This window comes from Amphibalanus amphitrite, unplaced genomic scaffold, assembly GCF_019059575.1.
Source record: "Amphibalanus amphitrite isolate SeventyFive unplaced genomic scaffold, NRLGWU_Aamphi_draft 000228F_arrow, whole genome shotgun sequence".
Classification (NCBI taxonomy): domain Eukaryota; kingdom Metazoa; phylum Arthropoda; class Thecostraca; order Balanomorpha; family Balanidae; genus Amphibalanus; species Amphibalanus amphitrite.
Window position 1 is genome coordinate 609,123 of NW_024881723.1, and position 22,932 is coordinate 632,054.

The window sequence follows — 22,932 nt, forward strand, 5'->3', positions numbered from 1 at the left end:
TGGCACCTCGCATTTCGCAACACGAGCTGATTAACAGCTCCGTCCGGTACTCGAGCACCTTGCGGCTGTCGCGGTAGCGTTTGAACACATTAAATGGGTTCATGTCCGTCTGTTGTTGTTGTTGTTGTTGTTGTTGTTGTTGTTGTTGTTGTTATTGTTATTGTTGTTGTTGTTGTTGTTGTCTCCCTCCAGCCCTAGGGCGTATCCTGCCGGCTCTGGAGGGGGACGAAGGCGGCCCCTAGGGCCGCCACTGCGTCGATGCTGCGCAGGTCCTCGTGGGTCGGGTGTATAGTTCCGAGCACTCGGAACCGGCAGTTGCACCAGGGCGGGACACCGCATCAGCACGTGGGCTGAGGTGTCTGCTTCCTCACGACAGAGCCCGCACCGGCAGTTGGCGATACCAGCCGTCGGGCCAGGCCGCTATGGTCCTCGCACGCGCCAGCCTTGCCGCTGCTCTCTGGATCGTTCTGGTGTCCAGTGGTGTGTGTCTGAGTTCTGGTCCAGGGCGGAGGCCTCCCCCGCCAGGGTGTCTGCCCTCTCATTTCCAGGAAGGCCGCAATGCGAGGGGACCCACTGGAGGTGAATGGGTCGTCCCAATGAGGCCAGGGAGCGCAGGGCTCTCCAGATCCCGACTCCGAGCGATGTCGACTGCGCCGCTGGTCCCTCGCGGAGCCGTGAGAGTGCCGCCATGGAGTCGGTCAAGAAGATGATCGACATGATGAGGCGGACAGTGACACCCCGCAACACGTCCTGCTGCGCTGCCCGTGCCTCTGCGGGGCCCGCCTTCTTCTTCTTCGTCGCACGTCACGTGGACGCGCCCGCAGGCGCGTCGGACGGGGGCTGGTCGAGCGGCGGCTCGGACCGCCCCACCCGCCGAATGTATTCAACTATCTTGCCGGCCGGCCCGGAGAGGACCTCGTCGAGGGATGGCAGGGGTCCCCCCCAGAGCCGGCGTCTCGTGGTGGCGAATGCTGGGCACTCGGTGAGGAGGTGGCAAACGGTGTCCTCGGCACCGCACTCCCGGCAGAGAGGGTCCGGGGTGAGCTCCAGACGGTGGAGCGTCGCTCGTGCCAGGGGGCAGTAGCCGGTCCGCAGCTGCGACACGGTCACTTGCCCCCAGCGCGGGAGGTCTTGGAGTCCAGGCGTGGGCTGGGGGTGCGGGTGCCGGTGTGCACGCGTGGCCTGCATTTCCCTGGCGCGCTGCCGTATGGCGGTTCGGGCGCTGGCCAGATCGATGGGCGTCTCCGATTGGGCACACTCGGCCGCCGCACGGTTAGCCAGCCTGTCTGCCGCCTCGTTGCCGGCGATGTCGGCATGGCCTGGGACCCACTGGAGGATGATGGCCGTGTTCTGTTCCCCCAGTGAGCCCATCGCGGCCCAGACGCGCTCGGCGAGGACCAGCTTCTGGGCCTCCGGTCCGCGCTGGAGTAACTGAAGGCCGGAGAGGGAGTCGGTGCACAGCAGGCATGTCTTGATGCGGCTCCTGGTCTCTCCCGGTTGTGCCAGCAGGCAGGTGAACGCCGCCAACATCGCTGCGAGTTCGGCCCGCATGCTGCTGCAGACCGAGCCCGCCGGTACCAATGTCTCCACTTCGCGGTTCTCCCGGTGCAGCTGGATCAGCGCACCGCCGCCTCCGTCCCTGGTGCCGGACTTGGCGGAGCCGTCGGACCAGATGGTGCAGTCCGGGTTGACCATGGCTATGGCCTCGAGGGCGGCAGCTTTCCTCACGGCGGGTGGGTCGTCTCTTCTGGTGGCGCGCGGGAGGGAGAGGCGGAAGGTGACCGCGTCTGCTGGGTTGGTCCACGGCGGCTGTTCCGGGACCAGGGCCAGCGGTTCCCGTGGGAGGTCCGCTAGACCCGCCTCCTTGGCCATCCACTGACTGACCCGCCGGAAGCACGGTTTGAAGGGCAGCGCCGTGTCCTCGCTCGGGGGGTCCGGCGGCGGTTCGCCGCGTCTTCTGGCCTCAGTGCGCGCTCGCTGCCAGGCCTCATGAGCCCTGTGCTTGAGGCGTGGGCGGACGTGTCGCTCGGTGAGGGCTCTGGCGGGGTCTCCTGGCGGCAGTCTGGCGAGTCGCTCCTGCTCCATTGCTGCTATTTCCCAGCCTCTCACTGCGAGTGGTGGCAGGCCGGCCTCGGTGATGAGGGTCTCCGAGTTTGTGAGGCGGATGCAGCCAGTGATCACTCTGGCGCACTTGTGCTGCTCTGCCTCGAGCCGGGCCCGCACGGAGGGTGCAGCGTGGGTGGAGTAGAGGGCAGCTCCGTAGTCGGCCACGCTGCGGATGTACGCGATGTAGGCCGCGCGCAGCGTGGCTTGGTCACAGCCGTATGACCTGCCCGCCAGAGCTGTCAGACAGCATCGGCGCTGTGCCATCCTCTTCTTCACTTCCTCGATGTGGTTGGTGAAGGTGAGCTGGCTGTCCAGGGTCAGCCCCAGGAAGGTCGGGTTCTTCTCGTGCGCGAGCTGGTCGCCTTTGAAGGTCAGTGTCGGGACGACCTTTCCGTTGACCTCCTTGGCGTGTAGCGAGAAGGTGGTGAAGACGCACTTGCTTGGGCTGGCCTCGACCTTCCACTTGTCCAGCCAGCGGGCGACTTGGTCCAGATCCGGTTGCAGCTGGTCGGCGCACGCCTGCAGCGAAGGTCCAGTAGCCAGGAGGGCGGTATCGTCCGCGTAGAGAGAGCGGGTGGTGTTGGTGTTGATGTCTTCATCGAGGTCATTGCAATAGATCAGCCACAGTAGCGGCGCCATCACGCTGCCCTGCGGGAGGCCCTCTTGGAAGACGCGCTGTGATGAGCGGGCGTTTCCCCACCTGACACGAGCACGCCTGTCCGTGAGCAGGGCCTTCACCCACCGCGTGGCGCAGCCAGGGATGCCCATCTTCTCCATCTTGTGGAACAGGCCGTCCCGCCATACACGATCGTAGGCCTTGGCGAAGTCTAGCAAGACTAGGATGGCGCGATGGTGCTTCGGTTGTTCGAAGGCGTCGAAGATCGATTGGGTGACTCGGAAGAGCTGGTCGATCGTGCTGTGTCCCTTGCGGAAGCCGGCCTGGTTCGGGTTCAGCTTCTTGTGTCGCTCCAGCCAGTGTTGGAGCCGGTTCTGCACCAGTCTCTCGGCGAGCTTGCTGATGGTGTTGAGGAGGCTGATTGGCCGGTAGCTGCTTGGGAGGGCCGGCGACTTGCCCTTCTTGGGGATGGCGACTATCTCTGCGGCGCGCCAGCTGGCGGGGACCGTGCCTTCGGTCCAGCTACGGTTTAGGACCCGGAGCAGCTCCGTCTCGCCGGTAGGGCTCAGTTGTCGGAGCATGTCGTTGGACACCATGTCCGGGCCGGGGCTCTTTCCGGGCTTCAGCTTGGAGAGGGCGTGTTGTAGCTCGCGGCGGGAGAAGGGGGAGCAGAACCCTTCCTTGGTGTCGCCGCACTCGCAGGTCTTCCCGGCGCGGCGTGAGCTGAGTTTGATGGCATGGTCTTCCTGCTTCCGTTTGGGCAGTCTCGAGACGGCAGCGTAGGTCTGGCAGAAGAGGTCGGCCTTCTCTCTGTCTGTCACCGCCGCCTTGGTCGGTGCTGTCTGACCGGCTGTCGGTGGTCGTTGTATGGGGACGGCCGGTTTTGCTGGTGGGACGCGGCCGTCGAGGATCTTGATGGTTCTCCAGAGGTCGGTGTCAGCTCCCATCTCCTCGGGGCCCGCCTCCTCGCCATGAGCAACATTTACGGACGCTCCACCGACTTGAGACGGGACGACGTGGTGGCGGCCTTGGCCGCCGGCTTTCGGTCCTTCCAGAGCCGAACGACTACGCCCCGGTGACGGGCCGAGGGGAATACAACAACAACAAAAGATGATCGCGTCCTCCAAGTGTGCGGGGTTGTTGACTAGGTGGTTGACAGCTCTTTGGGGTGCGATCATCTCCGCTCTGTAGCTAGAGCAGAGGCGGCCGGCGGCGACGCGGAGCGTCTGTCACCTCGCCGTCCGGCCTCTTGATGAAAGCACCCGCTCCTCCGTCGGTGATGCCTCCGGATGCCGATCCGTCGGTCCAGCACCACGTGGCGCACTGCTGGAGCGATGCCAGGTGGTGTGTCGCGGTGGTGTGTCTTTGCTGGGCTGATGGTGCTGGTGTTAGCGCCGCACCGATATCTAGCCGGAAGTTGATCGGACCTGTTGAGGCCCATGGAGGCTCTCGCGGGGGGAGTAGCGGCTCGATGGGGGGAGCGACCCCGATCGCCGCCAGGACCTCTCCTCCCACTTGTCGCCATCCAGTTGTCCTCAGTCTGCTGGGTGGGTTGCTGGACGCCACGACACGGAGCGGATCTCCCTCAGACAGGGCGAGGGCCTTCGCCAGGAGTCGCACCGCCAGGACTTGGCGGCGTTCCACCACCGGGGCGAGGCAAGCCTCCGCCATGACAGCGTGTGAGGGAGTCGATAGCGGGCACCCGGTGATCACTCGCGCCGCTGCACGCATCTCCCTCTCCAGGAGGGTCGCATGAGCGGGTGATGTGGCCGGGAGCCTGGTGATGCATTCGGGCACCAACCACCAGAGCGAGCAGACTGTGATCCGGTGGTCATCAATCTTCACTGCTCATCATCCATGGGTCGTGAGAAGCAGCGACGTTTCCCTGCGAATAAAAAATACAACACTTATCACTCTCTATTTTTGAGAAGTTCCACAGCCACCACACGAAGTCACCACACAGAAGGCGGGTTCGTCCCTAAAGCATCTCTTCTTTACCACTCATGTGGGACTCCAGGGCAGCGTTGGTTGTCACAGTGCTGGAGAGAAGCTGACTACACAGAGGGGCGAGAGGCATCACGCTGCATCACACTTCCCAACAGACAGGCGGGTCAGAGGCTACTGAGATCCGCGTCGTCGGACTGGAAGGCATGCTGCAAGCAGACTGAGCACCATGCGACAAAAAGAACAGAAAAACACGATAGCAAAATACACTTCTTAGCGCATTTTCGTCTATAACAGCGTTCGCGCGTCGTTTCACCTTGAGTTTGTTGTCGTAAATGATGGCGTGGTTGAACTCGACCGGCTGGCTCTGCTGCGTGCCGGCCACACCCTGGTTGGGCAGGTTGGAGCCGGCGCCGCCGACGAGCGCGGCCGACGCGGCGGCTGTGGGCGCCGCGGACGGCGGCGGCTGGTTGTACGAGTGGTGCGCGGTGACGTGGTGGCCCCCGACGCCGGCCGCCGCCGCACAGCGTGCGACAGGATGTTGTTGCCTGTTGGTGCCATACCTGATCCTGTGGCAAGCAACAGAATCATAGCGTCAGCAGGGGCGCATGTGATCAACAACGCTGGATATTCGCATATTATTTCAACAGGCAAAGAAAAAAAAAACAGCACAGGAGAAGAATGAATAGCAACCATAGCAGCCCTTTCCCTGACGTCCACACGCATGTAGTTGGATTCACCCTATCTGAAGGGTCAGGCCGCCAGCTCACCTCGGTGGGCGGCTGGTGACTCGGTTTGGGCGGCGCGCCGGGCGCCGTCGGCAGCGGCGGTGGCGGTGGCTGCTGCAGCTGGGGCTGCGGCGGCGGCGGCGATACTATCGTGTCCGTGTAGGTCTGGAAGCCGCCAGTGGGCGTGTACACCGCGCTGTGGTCATCTAGCCCGGCGCCATCATCCAGACGTGTAGGTACTGCCGGCGAGAGCATGCCAATTAGCGTCATGATGGTTGTATGAGCAGTGGCGAAACGAAGCTTACGTAATGAACAATACGGGGTCAGTTAATCAGGCCATATGAAACTCAGCAGAACTAGAATTTGCATTTCCCTACAAGATACAAAAACAAAACAGCTTTAAAACACAATTTTCATCAAAAGTCACTACAGACAGGTACACAAAACTACCATTAAATCGAACATCTCAACAAAAGTCAGTTTAGATGACTATATTGCGCTAAAAAATGACTATATTAGATTGACTATGCAGAGAGAAACGGGAGTCAGACACTCGACAGGGGACAGCGGCGGCTGCAGGACAGGGAACGGCGGCGCTCGCCGCTTGGTCAAATTAAACGTGCTCAAAATTGCGTAAGGTGACGTTCGTTTTTGCAGACGATACAAAAAGCAAATAAGTAACTGAGAATATGTAAGAGCAAGAACGGCATAAGTATGACATAAGAAAGCGGCCCAGCTTTAACTTACTTTTGCGCCTTGAACTCCTTCATGATATTGAGGAAGTCGTTGTGGACCTGTGGGTTGTTCTGGAACTTGGACTTGACCTGGTCCTGGTAGGAGAGCACGTCCTCCACCTTGAGTCGGTGGTAGCTGGGCTGAACGGCGCCGGCATCGGCGTCGGCGGCGGCAGCTTCCCGTCGCTGTCGGCACCCATCACCGCAGGGCAGGGCAGGGCAGGGCAGTCAGGCTGCGGCCATATTCGGCTGGTGGGCGACCAGCCGAATATGGTCGTCTGCCTGACAGGAGGTACGGTACATACGGGTCGGAAGCGGTTAGAGGAGAAGACAGCGTCAGGTAGGGCGGTTGGGCGGACGAGGGTCGCTCGAACAGTGCAGGATTCATGTTTCGGCTTTATCCGAATAAGCCATCGGTTCCGCAATTTGGCCAAAAAAGCTGCAGACAGAATGCATGAATATCCAGACATTCACCGGATCAACCAGTTACATATCTGAGTCTGCTTCAACACTCAAGCAAAGCCGCATATCCCACAGCATTACGAAATAAGCATGAGTGTGGGATTGGGGCCCAGACCAACTAGGGACCACGTCCGATCCTTCAGTCTTGGGCGGGACTCTTTTCAGCGCGCTGACACTGTGGAGTAGCCGAGTCGGCCGCCGGGACTCACCTGGGGCGCAGAGGAGTGCGGCACCGGCCCAGCGGCGGTAGAGGCCGGTTCTTCGCTGGCGCCGGCAGAGTACTGCAACGAGCCACCGCCGCATTCACTCTTCACCTATGCTGGTTCTACATGATGCCGTCTAAGGCGCCGTCAGCCGCGCCAGGCTCGGCTGGGCGGCCAGACTGGGCGACGAGAAGGGGCGGCTCGGCGGGAGAGCGGCGCACCGGCGGCACCACGCAAACAACGGCTGACGAGCCGTCACTACTCTCCGGCGACTCCTGGCGCTTCATCACATTCTCGACACGGCACAGGAACTGCGGGCACACGGACACGTACCGACCACACGTCAGCCGTCCGGCGCCGCCGCTCTACCGACCACAGACACCTGACAGGAACTGACTGACAAGGAGCTAAGAAGCTCAGGAGCCAGGGCAGGGCAGGGCAGGGCAGGGCAGGGCAGGGCAGGGCAGGGCAGGGCAGGGCAGGGCAGGGCAGGGCAGGGCAGGGCAGGGCAGGGCAGGGCAGGGCAGGGCAGGGCAGGGCAGGGCAGGGCAGGGCAGGGCAGGGCAGGGCAGGGCAGGGCAGGGCAGGGCAGGGCAGGGCAGGGCAGGGCAGGGCAGGGCAGGGCAGGGCAGGGCAGGGCAGGGCAGGGCAGGGCAGGGCAGGGCAGGGCAGGGCAGGGCAGGGCAGGGCAGGGCAGGGCAGGGCAGGGCAGGGCAGGGCAGGGCAGGGCAGAGCGGTGAGAGGCTGTGACATGAAGTGAGAGGCGGCGAGGGGCAGTGAGAGACAGTGAGAGGCGGTGAGAGGCAGTGAGAGGAAGTGAGAGGCAATGAGAGACAGTCAGTGAGCAGAGGCAGGCAGTCAGAAGCAGGGCAGGAGGCAGTGAGACGCAGTGAGAGGCGGTGAGAGGCAGTGAGCAAAGGAAGGCAGTCAGAGGCAGGACAGGAGGCAGTGAGAGGCGGTGAGAGGCTGTGACATGCAGTGAGAGGCGGCAAGAGGCAGTGAGAGACAGTGAGAGGCGGTGAGAGGCAGTGAGAGGAAGTGAGAGGCAATGAGAGACAGTCAGTGAGCAGAGGCAGGCAGTCAGAAGCAGGGCAGGAGGCAGTGAGACGCAGTGAGGGGCGGTGAGAGGCAGTGAGCAAAGGAAGGCAGTCAGAGGCAGTGAGAGGCGGTGAGAGACAGTCAGTGAGCAGAGACAGGCAGTCAGAGGCAGGACAGGAGGCAGTGAGAGGCGGTGAGAGGCTGTGACATGCAGTGAGAGGCGGCGAGAGGCAGTGAGAGACAGTGAGAGGCGGTGAGAGGCAGTGAGAGGAAGTGAGAGGCGGTGAGAGGCAGTCAGTGAGCAGAGGCAGGCAGTCAGAGGCAGGAACGGAGGCAGTGAGAGGCGGTGAGAGGCAGTGAGAGGCGGTGAGAGACGGTGAGAGGCAGTAGAGGCGATGAGAGGCAGTCAGTGAGCAGAGGTAGGCAGTCAGACGCAGGGCAGAAGGCATTGAGAGGCAGTGAGAGGCGGCGAGAGGCAGTGACATGCAGTGAGAGGCGGTGAGAGGCAGTGAGAGGCGGTGAGAGGCAGTGAGAGGCGTCGAGAGGCGGCGAGAGGCGGTGAGAGGAAGTCAGTGAGCAGAGGCAGGCAGTCAGAGGCAGGGAAGGAGGCAGTGAGAGGCGGCGAGAGGCAGAGAAAGGCGGCGAGAGGCGGTGAGAGGCAATGACATGCAGTGAGAGGCAGTGAGAGGAAGTTAGAGGCAGTGAGAGGCGGTAAGAGGCAGTGAGAGGCAGTAGAGGCGATGAGAGGCAGTCAGTGAGCAGAGGCAGGCAGTCAGAGGCAGTGCAGGAGGCAGTGAGATGCGATGAGAGGCAGTGAGAGGCGGTGAGAGGCAGTGAGAGGCGGTGAGAGGCGTTGAGAGGCAGTGAGAGGTGGTGAGAGGCAGTCCGTGAGCAGAGGAAGGCAGTGAGAGGCGGTAAGAGGCGGTGAGAGGCAGTGAGAGGCGGTAGAGGCGATGAGAGGCAGTCAGTGAGCAGAGGTAGGCAGTCAGAGGCAGGGCAGGAGGCAGTGAGAGGCGGTAAAAGGCAGTGAGAGGCGGTTAGAGGCGGCAAGAGGTGGTGAGAGGCAGTGACATGCAGTGAGAGGCAGTGAGAGGCGGTAAGAGGCAGTGAGAGGTAGTCAGCGAGCAAAGGAAGGCAGTCAGAAGCAGTGAGAGGCAGTAGAGGCGGTGAGAGGCAGTCAGTGAGCAGAGGCAGGCAGTCAGAGGCAAGGCAGGAGGTAGTGAGAGGCAGTGAGATGTGGTGAGAGGCAGTGAGAGGCGGTGAGAGGCAGTGAGAGGAAGTGAGAGGCAATGAGAGACAGTCAGTGAGCAGAGGCAGGCAGTCAGAAGCAGGGCAGGAGGCAGTGAGACGCAGTGAGAGGCGGTGAGAGGAAGTCAGTGCAGAGGCAGGCATTCAGAGGCAGGGAAGGAGGCAGTGAGAAGAGGTGGGAGGCAGTGAGACGCGGGGAGAGGCAGAGAGGCGGCGAGAAGGGGTGAGAGGCAATGACATGCAGTGAGAGGCAGTGAGAGGAAGTTAGAGGCAATGAGAGGCAGTGAGAGGCAGTGAGAGGAAGTGAGAGGCAATGAGAGACAGTCAGTGAGCAGAGGCAGGCCGTCAGAGGCAGGACAGGAGGCAGTGAGACGCAGTGAGAGGCGGTAGAGGCGATGAGAGGCAGTCAGTGAGCAGAGGTAGGCAGTCAGAGGCAGGGCAGGAGGCAGTGAGAGGCGGTGAGAGGCAGTGAGAGGCGGTTAGAGACGGCAAGAGGTGGTGAGAGGCAGTGACATGCAGTGAGAGGCAGTGAGAGGCGGTGAGAGGCAGTGAGAGGTAGTCAGCGAGCAAAGGAAGGCAGTCAGAAGCAGCGAGAGGCAGTAGAGGCGGTGAGAGGCAGTCAGTGAGCAGAGGCAGGCAGTCAGAGGCAAGGCAGGAGGTAGTGAGAGGCAGTGAGAGGTGGTGAGAGGCAGTGAGAGGCGGTGAGAGGCAGTGAGAGGTAGTCAGCGAGCAAAGGAAGGCAGTCAGAAGCAGTGAGAGGCAGTAGAGGCGGTGAGAGGCAGTCAGTGAGCAGAGGCAGGCAGTCAGAGGCAGTAACGGAGGCAGTGAGAGGCGGTGAGAGGCAGTGAGAGGCGGTGAGAGGCGGTGAGAGGCAGCAGAGGCGATGAGAGGCAGTCAGTGAGCAGAGGTAGGCAGTCAGACGCAGGGCAGAAGGCATTGAGGGGCAGTGAGAGGCGGCGAGAGGCAGTGACATGCAGTGAGAGGCGGTGAGAGGCGGTGAGAGGCGGTGAGAGGCAGTGAGAGGCGGTGAGAGGCAGTGAGAGGCGTCGAGAGGCGGTGAGAGGCGGCGAGAGGCGGTGAGAGGAAGTCAGTGAGCAGAGGCAGGCAGTCAGAGGCAGGGAAGGAGGCAGTGAGAGGCGATGAGAGGCAATGAGAGGCAGTGAGAGGCGGTCAGAGGCGTTGAGAGGCAGTGAGAGGTGGTGAGAGGCAGTCCGTGAGCAGAGGAAGGCAGTGAGAGGCGGTAAGAGGCGGTGAGAGGCAGTGAGAGGCGGTAGAGGCGATGAGAGGCAGTCAGTGAGCAGAGGTAGGCAGTCAGAGGCAGGGCAGGAGGCAGTGAGAGGCGGTGAGAGGCAGTGAGAGGCGGTTAGAGGCGGCAAAAGGTGGTGAGAGGCAGTGATATGCAGTGAGAGGCGGTGAGAGGCAGTGAGAGGCGGTGAGAGGCAGTGAGAGGCGGTGAGAGGCAGTGAGAGGCGGTGAGAGGCAGTGAGAGGCGTCGAGAGGCGGTGAAAGCGGCGAGAGGCGGTGAGAGGAAGTCAGTGAGCAGAGGCAGGCAGTCAGAGGCAGGGAAGGAGGCAGTGAGAGGCGGCGAGAGGCAGAGAAAGGCGGCGAGAGGCGGTGAGAGGCAATGACATGCAGTGAGAGGCAGTGAGAGGAAGTTAGAGGCAGTGAGAGGCAGTAGAGGCGATGAGAGGCAGTCAGTGAGCAGAGGCAGGCAGTCAGAGGCAGGGCAGGAGGCAGTGAGAGGCGATGAGAGGCAATGAGAGGCGGTGAGAGGCAGTGAGAGGCGGTGAGAGGCGTTGAGAGGCAGTGAGAGGCGGCGAGAGGTGGTGAGAGGCAGTGACATGCAGTGAGAGGCAATGAGAGGCGGTGAGAGGCTGTGACATGCAGTGAGAGGCGGCGAGAGGCAGTGAGAGGCGGTGAGAGGAAGTCAGTGCAGACGCAGGCAGTCAGAGGCAGGGAAGGAGGCAGTGAGAAGAGGTGAGAGGCAGTGAGACGCGGGGAGAGGCAGAGAGAGGCGGCGAGAAGGGGTGAGAGGCAATGCCATGCAGTCATAAGAGGCAGTGAGAGGCAATGAAAGGCAGTGAGAGGCAGTGAGAGGCAGTGAGAGGCAGTAAAGGCGGTGAGAGGCAGTCAGTGAGCAGAGGCAGGCAGTCAGAGGCAGGACAGGAGGCAGTGAGAGGCGGTGAGAGGCAGTGAGAGGCGGCGAGAGGTGGTGAGAGGTAGTGACATGCAGGGAGAGGCGGTGTGAGGCAGTAGAGGCGGTGAGAGGCAGTCAGTGAGCAGAGGCAGGCAGTCAGAGGCAGGGCAGGAGGCAGTGAGAGGCAGTGAGAGGCGGTGAGAGGCAGTGAGAGGTGGTGAGAGGCAGTCCGTGAGCGGAGGAAGGCAGTGAGAGGCGGCGAGAGGCGGTGAGAGGCAGTGAGAGGCAGTAGAGGCGATGAGAGGCAGTCAGTGAGCAGAGGTAGGCAGTCAAGAGGCAGGGCAGGAGGCAGTGAGAGGCAGTGAGAGGTGGTGAGAGGCAGTGAGAGGCGGCGAGAGGTGGTGAGAGGCAGTGACATGCAGTGAGAGGCGGTGAGAGGCAGTGAGAGACAATGAGAGGCGGTGAGAGGCGGTGGAAGGCGCTGAGAGGCTGTGACATGCAGTGAGAGGCGGCGAGAGGCAGTGAGAGGCGGTGAGAGGAAGTCATTGAGCAGAGGCAGGCAGTCAGAGGCAGGGAAGGAGGCAGTGATAAGAGGTGAGAGGCAGTGAGAGGCGGCGAGAGGCGGTGAGAGGCAGTGACATGCAGTGAGAGGCAGTGAGAGGAAGTTAGAGCCAATGAGAGGCGGTGAGAGGTAGTGAGAGGCAGTAGAGGCGGTGAGAGGCAGTCAGTGAGCAGAGGCAGGCAGTCAGAGGCAGGGCAGGAGGCAGTGAGAGGCGGTGAGAGGCGGCGAGAGGTGGTGGGAGGTAGTGACATGCAGTGAGAGGCAGTGAGAGGCGGTGAGAGGCGGTGAGAAGCAGTGAGAGGCAGTGAGAGGTGGTGAGTGGCGATGAGAGGCGGTGAGAGGCGGTGAGAGGAAGTCAGTGAGCAGAGGCAGGTAGTCAGAGGCAGGGAAGGAGGCAGTGAGAAGAGGTGAGAGGCATTGAGGGGCGGCGAGAGGCGGTGAGAGGCAGTGACATGCAGTGAGAGGCAGTGAGAGGAAGTTAGAGGCAATGAGAGGCAGTGAGAGGCGGTGAGAGGCAGTGAGAGGCAGTGAGAGGCGGTGAGAGGCAGTAGAGGCAGTCAGTGAGCAGAGGCAGGCAGTCAGAGGCAGGGCAGGAGGAAGTGAGAGGCGGTGAGAGCCGGTGGGAGGCAGTGAGAGGCAGTGAGAGGCAGTCAGTGAGCAGAGGAAGGCAGGGGTTACATAACGCCTGGAGTTACAGCATCCATATGAAAAACTCATGCAAAAATTATGTGTGAATCAAGATTATTTGACAAAAGCTGCTCATCTTTATCAACTACCTACTTTGCGGGCTGGTACAGTTTGTTATATGTCACATCACTCTAGGCCCTCTTAAAGCTAGTTAGGTCAGGTGCGGCCGCAACATTTTCTGCGAGGCCATTCCAGATGACGATGAGAATACATTGGGTGGAGAAAGATTGTAGACGAACATCTGGTGTAGCATGTGGCACGCATACCTTGTGACAATAGCCTTGAGTACAGTTCCAAAATTGGATTGTCTGCACATAGGAGCCTTCCTGCAACTGAATACAGAGGGGTGTTCGCGGGCACCGTAAACTGCTGAGTTCACTGTGTGTGGTATGTACAGCAAGCTTAGGGGTAGGGGAAGGGTAACTGGTTCTGATGTCACAGCTGCATGCCATGCGGTGGACGGCCTGTGGCCAGTCCCGACCGACCACAGTGGTTGCTGTGTGCGGTGACGGAAGAATGGCTTAGGGACGCAGTGGGCGGAGCTTAGAGCTTGTGTATGGTCCGACTGCACACAGGGCCCGTGGACAGCCCTCAGATAGGTCATAGGTATGCATAGGTTTCAAAAGTACCTAGGTACCTAAAATAATCAGCCAGCATAAAAACTCATTCTAGGAATTGTGGCTGATAACCCTGATTCTGAAGCCACGCCCATTCCATGGATCACACATCATATCACCTTCACCTTAACTTACACACCATGGCATGTTCTATCAATAGGTATGTTATATGTATATACCTACACTCAAGGCCCTATATACCCTTACCCAAGATTCTTACCCTTACCTTGCCCTTACCTACACTACAAAATAAAATGAATATGGCGCGCTGCCTATTTACACGCGTCAATTATGTCGTTGATGCGCCACAATACCTACCTGTCAGCCATATTGGAAAACAAATGCTCGTTTTTCTAAATACTCATTCTAGCTTTTCTAAGGCTTGCCGAGCTTAGAAATTTTTACCATTAAATTCAGAAGACAAAGTTGAGGGGTGATTTGAGTTTTAACAAAAATTGAAGGGGTCCGCTCTCAAATGACCTTGACCTTTGACCCCTAATATCTCAGCCCCCAGAGCTTGCCGAACTTAGATAATTTAGGATATTAATAAGAGTGTCTAGATGCATCAGCTCACAAAATTTTATTAAAATCTGAGGGGTCCGCTGTAAAAGGGTCACGTGACCTCAACGTGGCTGCAAACTTTGACCTGACCTAACTTCCAGGTCAGTGCTTGCCGGGCTTAGATTTTATGCCCTTCGTGCTCAGCAGGTCAACTTGCATCTGTGTGCAAATTTTGAGGTAATTCTGAGGGGTCCGCCCTCAATGACCTTGAACTTTGACCCCTAATATCTCAGCCCCCAGGGCTTGCCGAGCTTAGATAATTTTATTCTGTGATGACCAGGTCATGGTGAGTGGCTGGTGTAAATTTGGTGAGATTCTGAGGGGTCCGTTTTTATCATTTTTTCCATCGAATATGAATCTGGAATCTGAATTTGAATTTGAAGCTAAGTATATAAACGTTCCAAGCTCATCCAAACTCATCCGAGATTTTTTGGGAGGAGCGACGGGAACAGACGTATATCATAACGTTTCACGGTTTGGTTTCATTGGTTCGTGATAAACCGACAGATTGATAAGTTTGTCCCGTTTCAGTTTTGAATTTTGACCGGTTTCCGATTTTTATTAAAATGGTCTTTTATGGTGTAGGTTTGAAGCTGGGTAGGGTAAAATCCATTAGGGTAAAATGGATTTTTCAACTCAAGGTTTGCCACTTATGCTCTGTTACTGTGGCTTTGAGCTCAAAGTTCAGTCGGTGACACAACAGGGAAATAAGCTAATATTAGAGCGCTCTATTTATTGCTCCCGCTACTTCACTGTCTCCCATAGGGCCCTGTGTTGAGCTGGTGTCGAGGCTCTAAAAATGACGCCGATTTTTGCACCCTTCTCACGAAAACCGCTCGGACCGCCTGGAAACTAATTGTTCCGCTTTAAAAATTTCATGATCGACGGAAAAATGAATGAGGAAAAGATTGGTCCTGAAATAATTCTGAACTCCCTGTAGAACATATCGAAATATGGCTGCAAACTAGGAGCATGTCAAAATCGGCAAAACAATACAAATAAACTTACCGGGATTTTTTTTTATTTTCCATGCATCTGTGTATGAAATCAGTCGGTTTTTCGGAAAGATCATCTTCTGTTTAATAAATAATTCCACAATTGAAATCGAGAAAAAAAATCATTTCTGCTGTGACAGCAGTTTTGGCATTTTGCCAGTAGCCCACAATGTGAGCTATACTTATAGGGTTATTGTAGTTGTCCAGTGACCAAGGCCAAACAATATTGGCCGAAATATTTGGACTTGCATACGCAATACAATCCCAGTGAATTCCGATAAAGTTTTATATCTACAATAGTGATAGTGTTTTGTCACTTGTCAAGTTGTCAGTTGTGCATGTTGCATGTTTCTCTCCCCTCGGCCTTCATTATCAGTTAAGTGGTGAATTGGCATCACTCAGTCTCCTCAGATCTCCATTGACTGTCTGTCAACCACCTAACTTGAGACGGTATTTGCTAATAGTGTCGAAAAGAAGTGATTGTAGACATTTTAGGAATATGAGCTCCGCTTCATGCGTGTTCCAGTGGTCATTTTGTCACATGTACCATAGTGTAATAAATGGAAACTGTTGTTCCCTTTTGAAGGTACTCGCGGATGCAGAAAGCGTTGGGCCTAATTATTAAACGCACCCTCCTATCAGCGACACACGAAGTCGACAAATATCATCCTTTTTAGAACAGGAGGAAACGAAAACTTGTGAACATAGCTGTACCTACAACCAGGGCTGCGGAGTCGGAGTCGGAGTCGGAGTCGGTCGGAGTCGACAGTTGTGGTCGGAGTCGGAGTCGGAGTCGATTTTAGAAACCCGAGCCGGAGTCGGAGTCGGAGTCACCGAAAATCTGTCGACTCTGCAGCCCTGCTAGGTCTGCGGAGTCGGAGTCGGGAGTTGGAGTCGGTCGGAGTCGACAATTCTGCCCGGAGTCGGAGTCGGAGTCGGAGCTGGTTTTTGAAAGCCGGAGTCGGAGTCGGAGTCGGAGTCGCCGAAAATCCATCGACTCCGCAGCCCTGCCTACAACAGTGCATAAGGAATTGAAATTCTGGGAGTTTTTGAAATTCGGAGAAACTCAAGTTGTCGACAGGTAGGTATGCCCCCTTGTACGTCAAAGACCGCCTTAAAACAAACGTCTACAAATGAAGGCAGTATTCGTATGTTCGTTGTAATTGCAGCAGCCTAGCAACATGCATTGCGGTCCGATGGCGAATTACATTCGTGCTAAAAAAAAAAACTATGCCGGCAACTGCCAATGTACTTAGGTCATAGGTGAGGAGAGGAAGGGTTATGTCAAATGTCAACATCATAGAAATGGCTTCATCTATTGAGCATTGCCTATTGTGCATAATTCAACCAATCAATGCATTTCGTTTCTTGCAATCTACTCATGCTTTCACTCCAGCTTCAGAGTAATCATCCCATATTGTACGTCTAAAGATATTGATTTCTATGGCGGTTTGCAATTGCTAGCCACGTCTTATCTCAGTTTGGTGGCCCCGCATCGGCCCACTCGTCCGCTCTAAAATTGACTTACGGAGGAGGATGGTGGCTTTTATTTTAGCTTCTCCGCTGACTGCGGGGAGCGCCGTCGCCGAGGTAGGAGCAATAATTAGCTTATGTTTGGGACTAATTTCCACGCTTTATCAACATTTTAATGTTATTTTAATTAATTCATGTTAATCTTTGACGCATTCTCTTTCTATTGATGCCATCCACCGGTCTGAGAAGTGCTGCCTTGCTGCGTAAGAGCCGATAAAAGATCACACTTTTAGGGGTATCTCTTCAACATGGGGCAGGAGCAATAAATAGAGCGCTCTAATTTTAGCTTATTTCCCTGGTATGTCACCAACTGAGTTTTAAGTTCAGAGGAGAGTTTTACCAACAGAAAAATAGCTGCCTGCCGGAATTTTTTGCCTGAACACCCCTTCACATACAGAGTGAAATGGTAAAGCCCTATTACATGCCCTATGCTGTCGCATTTACGCTATGTATGTGAAGCGGTCTAGCCAAAAAAGTCTGGCAGGCGGCTATTTTTCTGTTGGAAAAGCCGGCCTCAGAAGTTAATTTTTGTTTCAATTTTATGAACCTGTGTCACTGTTACCAATCCATGGTTGTTGTTTTTTATCTGAAGGATGCTAGCTTGGCTTGCTCACATTTCTTGGCTTTTCATGGGTGAACTTCACTTGGTCCATGCAGCATGACCAATGAGAGGTCAAGAAACACCAGCAATGAATTCCCATTTATGAAAACTAGCAATGTGCTGATATGAACAGTAACCAGCTCTTCGTTTAGGAGACTTAAAATATTAAGTGCTTGATTTGAATGTCTACCAGTATGAAAACTGAGCAGAAACCATGAACTATTGGCCATGGCCCATGGGCCATAAAGTCAACTCATAAGTCATAATTTCAGCTCATTCTTTAAACACTTGATCCAATTACAGGTTTTAGAAGCAAAATAGCGATACTAAAGCAGCATTAAGAAAATAATCATTCTGAGTTACCTATGGATAGGGTTGTTAATTATCCAGCATCACCATCTAGCTAGTATCTTTAATCAAGTAGATTGAGGATTTGTTTATTTCAGGTCAAATCAAAGTTATTAAAATATGGCAAGTAGTTTTTCACAGTGCTAATACCATCTACACAGTGTAGGAATTTAACCATACAATATTATTTTTTATTAGGGCTGCTGCTTTGAACAGTCTTAACCCTATTCCTGGCGGGGGGGGGGGCCTCAGGAGCCCCCCCCCCCCCCTGAGGTTTTTTGGTTATTTCTCCCAAACGCGTTGAGCTAGGAAGCTCAAATTTTCTGACTTTTCCTAAAAGGCTTCTACGCAACATGTCTGAAAATTTTGAGTTGATCTGACCTCAGGTCAGGTCACCAGAGGCGGTTTGGTGACCTTACCTCAGAAAAGTTTGCAATCACGCCAGAGCTAGAGTTTTTGACCGATCAATTTCTTCTCTTCAGGCTTTAGTTAGGGTACCAGTATGTGCAATTTGTATATCTCGGAATTTTGATATCGGTGACCTAAGGTCAGGTCAGTTTCGCGACCTCCCCATTATAAGTCAATGGGGGAAAAATCAACTCCCTGTTTTTAGCACTAAAACGGGTCGGAATGGCCCCATATACCATACATGACTTCATATACGATCAACCTTCACTACCTTGAGGTCTGTTTTGCTGTTGGGCAGCTGTGAGGTCATGTGACGTCATCAAAGGTCACCAAAGGTTTTTGGCCAATAACTCCGTACAGGAACAAGATACAGACGCGTGGATGGTCTCATTGTGTTCAGCTCGTCAAGACGCATCGAATGATATACATGATGACCTCGAGGTCACGTGACCTGAGGTCAACCTTTGACCTTGACCTTTCGAGGTCAACATATATATCATTCGATGCGGATTGACGAGAGGATCACGATGATGCCCTTAGTTTGTTCCTATCTTGACTAATTCGAAAGTTATTCGAGAAAAACTCTCCATATCTAGCGCCGCCATTTTGACTTTTTCGACCCCTGTGACGTCATCTTTGACCTGACCTGAAAATGACCTTAGTAAAAATTGTAGATCTTGACCGTGCGTATCCGATGCCGTTTACCGTTTGTCGCTGCGATGTGTAGTTTTTTAGATCTGAAGGGGGGCCGAATCGGCCCCCCCCCCCGCCAGTTTCTTGTCCCGGCGGAGCCCGCCAGGAATAGGGTTAAGATGTTAAGCTTATTATTTCATGTGAAACTAGTCAGCTGCAAGTGTAAGAAAGGTTGTCTATAATAACATCAGGTTCAGATGCTTGTGCCTTATAAATAAGATCCTAATTGAACAAGTTTTCTTACTTAGAGCTTGAAATTCAGATCACTACTAGTGTAGTTGCCAAGTTAAGCCAAGTAAAACATCAGCTGTCAGTATTGAAAAAGTAGCTATTATTCTCTGTGATGGATGTGCAGATTTCTAGTCACTCCAATGGCCACTGCAAATAGACAGATTATGTCTTGCAGGCACGTCCGTCGTCCACTCAATAACTTGAAGATTTGTCAATTAGGATGCCCAGCTGCCCCCATCCAGTAGGTGAGTCCATTTGATTCGCTGCTGTGCTGTGCTGTGCTGTGCTGTCGGCCTGGCAGCTGACGCCGCCCGGCGCCGTTCCAGGCGGCGCGCGATGCCGGCCAGCCCGGCGGTGAGTATGTCGTTCTCTGGCGGGCGGCCGCTGGCGCCGGCCGGTGCCGGCCTCCAGGAGGCCCTGTCGGCCGCCGGCGCCACGCTGGAGCGCCTGCTGGCGGCCGACACGCAGTTCCCCAGCCTGGCCGACCGGCTGCGCATCGGCAGCCAGCCGTGCCCGACCGTCAGTGGCCTGCACGAGGCCGACTACCCGAGCCTGGGTGCCGCCGGCGGCCGCGGCGGGCTCGGCCTGCGCCAGATCAGCGCCGGCAAAAAGGTGCCGCTGCCCGCCGAGCTGGTGGAGCACTTCAACCACCTGCAGTGCAACTGCATGATGGGCCTGTTCCCCGAGCTGGACCGCGCCTGGCTCACCATCGACAATGACATCTACGTGTGGCTCTTCGAGACGGGCGCCAACCTGGCCTACTACGACGGCCTCAGCGAGACGATCCTGGCCGTGGGCCTGGTGCGGCCGCGGCCGGGCGTCTTCCAGGCGCACATCCAGCACCTGCTCTGCCTGGCCACGCCGCTCGAGATCGTGCTGCTCGGCGTGACCATGTCGCGGCCGGCGGCGCCCGGCGGTCCGGCCGAGATGCACGTGCTGCCCGAGCCGCTGTTCTCGATCGCCAGCGACGGCGCGTACGTGACGACGGTGGTGGGCACGCCGTCCGGCCGCGTCTTCCTGGGCGCCAAGGACGGCTGCCTGTACGAGCTCGTCTACCAGGCCACCGAGAGCTGGTTCTCGCGCCGCTGCCGCAAGATCAACCACTCGTCGAGCGCGCTGTCGGTGCTGGTGCCGACGTTCCTGTCCGCCGCCTTCTCGGACGAGGACCCGCTGCTGCAGCTGCAGGTGGACGCCTCCCGCAATGTGCTCTACACGCGCTCCGAGAAGGGCACCGTCCAGGTGTACGACCTCGGCGACGACGGCCAGCAGACGGTGCGTGTGGCGGCGCTGTCGCAGTTCTCGATCGTGCAGGCGGCCGAGGGCGTGGCGCGCACGGTGGACCCGTCCAACTTCCGGCCGGTGCTGGACATATCGCCGGTGACGGCCGCCGAGTCGGCGCACGTCCAGCTGGTGGTCACCACGGGCGCCGGCGTGCGGCTCTACTTCAGCACGGCGCCGACGGCCGGCGGCCGGCCCACCTCGCTGCAGCTGCGCCACATCCGGCTGCCGCCCGGGTTCGCGGCCAACGCCACACAGCGGCCGGCGGCGCTGCACATGGCGCGCTACTCGGACGGCACGGCGCTCCTGGTGGCCGCCCAGTCGGAGGAGCTGGACGTGCTCTGGCTGCTCAGCGGCGACGCCTTCCCGGCGGCCGGCCAGCTGACCGAGCTGCAGAGCACGCTGGCGCTCGACTGGCACACGTGGGCGCTGCAGCCGCTGCCGGAGCGGCCGCTGGTGCGCTGCGAGCCGGCCGGCGCGCCGCGGCCGCCGCTGGTGGTCACCCAGCACGCGCGCCTGCCGCGCCGCTACGTGGCGCTCTCGACGCGCGGCGTCCAGGTGCTGGAGCAGCTGCGGCCCGTCGACCAGCTGCGCGCCCTGCTCGAGGACGCCGGCCGGCCCGACTCGGACGCCGTGCGCGCCTTCTTCACGCTGCACACGGAGGCGCAGGCGTGCGCCACGTGTCTGATCCTGGCGTGCTCGGACGCGCCGCAGGACGCCCAGCTGGCGGCCTGGGCGGAGCGCGCCTTCCTGCTGTACGGCGGCGAGCCGCAGGTGGTGGCGCCGCCGGCCGGCGCCGGTCACCCGTCCTCGCCGCACTCGACCAGCCTGCTGGGCGCCAGCTTCCACCCGCAGCAGGTGTCGACGCCGCAGCCGAGCCGGCCGGCGCCGTTCGCGGCCGGCTCGCCGCCGCCGGCGCTCTCGGCGGCCGTCTCTCCGGACACGTCGCTGGCGGCGGCGCCGGCCGAGGTGCTGTTCTCGGGTAAACACGACGGCCTGTACCTGTACGCGGCGCGCCTGCTGCGGCCCGTCTGGGCGAGCCGCGTGGTGCGCGAGTTCTCGCCTGGGCCGGGCCAGGTGCACCTGGTGTCGGCGGCCAGCTCGGAGGAGCTGGGCTGGCTGAGCGGTCAGCTGGAGCTGCTGAGCCGGCTGCTGCAGCGCCACTCGCCGCTGCAGCCGCCGTTCGCCGACACGGTGAGCACGCAGCAGCTGCAGCAGCGCATGAACTCGTACCTGGAGCAGGACGAGGGCGGCCGGATGGCGGCCGGCCGCGGCCACCACCTACACCACCAGCAGGCGCTGCAGGCCGAGCGACAGAGCCTGCTCCACCTGCGCGAGCTGATCGCCTACACCAGACAGGTACGACGCACCGCCGCAGAATCATTACGGCGAATGTGTGGATTGATCAACTCTATTTACAGTTGAATTTCTTAATTGCATCTTCTCAGTAAATGTGTTGCTAATTAAGCGCAAGAAGTCTAATGGGTGATTTATTTTTCTGAACAATTTTAGTCTTTCACCTTTTCCACTTGTGCCGAAGAAGCAATAGTTTATTTGATAATTATCCTTTCTTGTGTAACCCGGAGCGTTGACGGTAGTTTTCCCCCTCCGTTGGGCAGGTGCTGGGACTGGTGAAGATTGTCACCGACCACCAGACGCACGTGGTGACGGAGGCTCTGAGCAGGGAGGACCAGTCGGCGCTGCGGCTCATGACGTTCCGCGACCTCACGCTGTCGGGCCGCACCATGTGCACCCAGCTGATCGCCGCGCTCATCGGACGCTACCTGAGCGACAACGGCAGCACGGAGGCCGTGTCGGCGCAGCTGCGCGCACTGGCGCCGGCCGTCTTCAGGGAGGAGGACGCCATCAGCTCGCAGGCCAGCGAGAAACTGATGGCCGCGCGCAACGCCAGCTCGCCGTCGGAGCGGCAGCGACTGCTGGGCGAGGCACTGGCGCTGGCTAAGCGTGTGGCGGGCCAGCTGCAGTTGGCGGCCGTCTGCCAGCAGTTCCAGGCGGCGCACGACTACGAGGGTGTCGTGGAGCTGGTGCTGGCCGCCGCCGAGAAACGAGACCCCCAGGAGGTGGCGCTGCACTACTACCGCAACGGAGAGCCGGCCGAGGACCTGCAGGGCCGCCAGGCGTTCCGCGAGCGCGACGAGTGCTACACGGTGGTGCTGGAGATGCTGTCAGCGCTGGTGCGCGCCTCGCACGGCCAGCGTCAGTCGCCGGTGCCGGCGCGGCCGGGCGCGCCGCCGGCCGCCGAGCCGGCCGACCAGCCGCAGCAGGCGCAGCGCCAGGCAGAGCGCGTCATCGACGCCGTGCTCAAGTCGCGCGACGAGCTGCTGCACGTGGCCGTCTACAACTGGATGGTGGTGGAGGGCATGTCGGAGCGGCTGCTGCAGGTCAGGTCCCCGTACATCGAGCCGTTCCTGACGCGCAGCTCGGGCGCCGCGCCCGGCGTCCAGATGCTCGACCTGCTCTGGAAGCACTACGAGCGCAGCGGCAACCACCTGGCGGCGGCCAAGGTGCTGGCCAAGCTGGCCGAGCGGCACGGCACCGACGTAGACCTGGCGCGGCGCATCGAGTACCTGGCGCGCGCCGTGCTCTGCGTCAAGTCGAGCCAGATGCAGGTAGCGGCGGCCGCCTCGCAGGGCGAGTTCCTGCACGAGCTGGAGGAGAAGGTGGAGGTGGCGCGCGTGCAGTGGCGCGTGTTGGAGGCGGCGCGCGGCCGCTCGCCAGAGGCCGAGACCCGGCTCAACGCCGACCTGCTGGACGTGACGGCGCTGTACAGTCTGTGCGAGCGGCTGGGCCTGGCGCGCTGCCAGCTGGCCATCGTGGTGTGCGCCGGGCACCGGGACGCGGCGCTGGTGCGCGACCTGTGGCGCCGGCTGCTGGCGGCGCTGCTGCAGCAGGCCGGCTCGGCGGAGGCGGCGGCGCCGGCCGTCACGGAGCTGGCGCGCGAGTACCGCGGCCAGCCGGCCTACTGTCCGCTGGACACCATCGTCCGCCACCTGGAGGAGCACTCGTGCCGACACTCGATGACGCCGCCCGAGTGGGCGGCCGCCGCGCTGGCCGAGGCGGGCGTGTCGCTACCCGAGCTGCTCTCTGTGTACCAGGTAAGACCGAGCCGCCGGGCCAGAGGGAACCAGTAATGACTAGTGAGTAGTGACTGTGCGCTGAGGCTGGGGTGGCCCGCTGTAGA

At 58.7% G+C, this 22,932-nt stretch overlaps 1 protein-coding gene and 1 long non-coding RNA gene across 5 annotated transcripts in view; one reads left to right on the plus strand and one right to left on the minus strand.

Annotated features, from left to right (window-relative positions):
* The window catches only part of LOC122385725 (nuclear pore complex protein Nup155-like), a 30,986-nt gene that overhangs the window by 3,797 nt on the left and 4,257 nt on the right, over positions 1-22,932 (plus strand). For 2 of the 3 annotated variants that reach the window (XM_043374183.1, XM_043374181.1), the window contains exons 2-3: positions 18,779-21,089; positions 21,350-22,846. In XM_043374183.1, coding sequence (XP_043230118.1) covers positions 18,789-21,089; positions 21,350-22,846 — 3,798 coding nt within the window. In that variant the 5' untranslated portion in view covers positions 18,779-18,788. Of the gene's footprint in view, positions 1-14,087; positions 14,132-18,778; positions 21,090-21,349; positions 22,847-22,932 lie in introns of those variants that run through there. The other variant, XM_043374182.1, reaches the window with a different exon arrangement.
* Positions 3,686-13,365, minus strand: LOC122385727. 2 transcript variants are annotated; one of them, XR_006257258.1, is made up of 6 exons: positions 13,309-13,365; positions 6,800-7,104; positions 6,142-6,314; positions 5,437-5,633; positions 4,983-5,235; positions 3,686-4,607 (listed from the first exon to the last, which is right to left on the minus strand). It is a non-coding gene; the product is annotated as an uncharacterized LOC122385727 (long non-coding RNA). The 2 variants fall into 2 exon arrangements; XR_006257257.1 differs by lacking the exon at positions 13,309-13,365 and adding an exon at positions 12,732-13,068.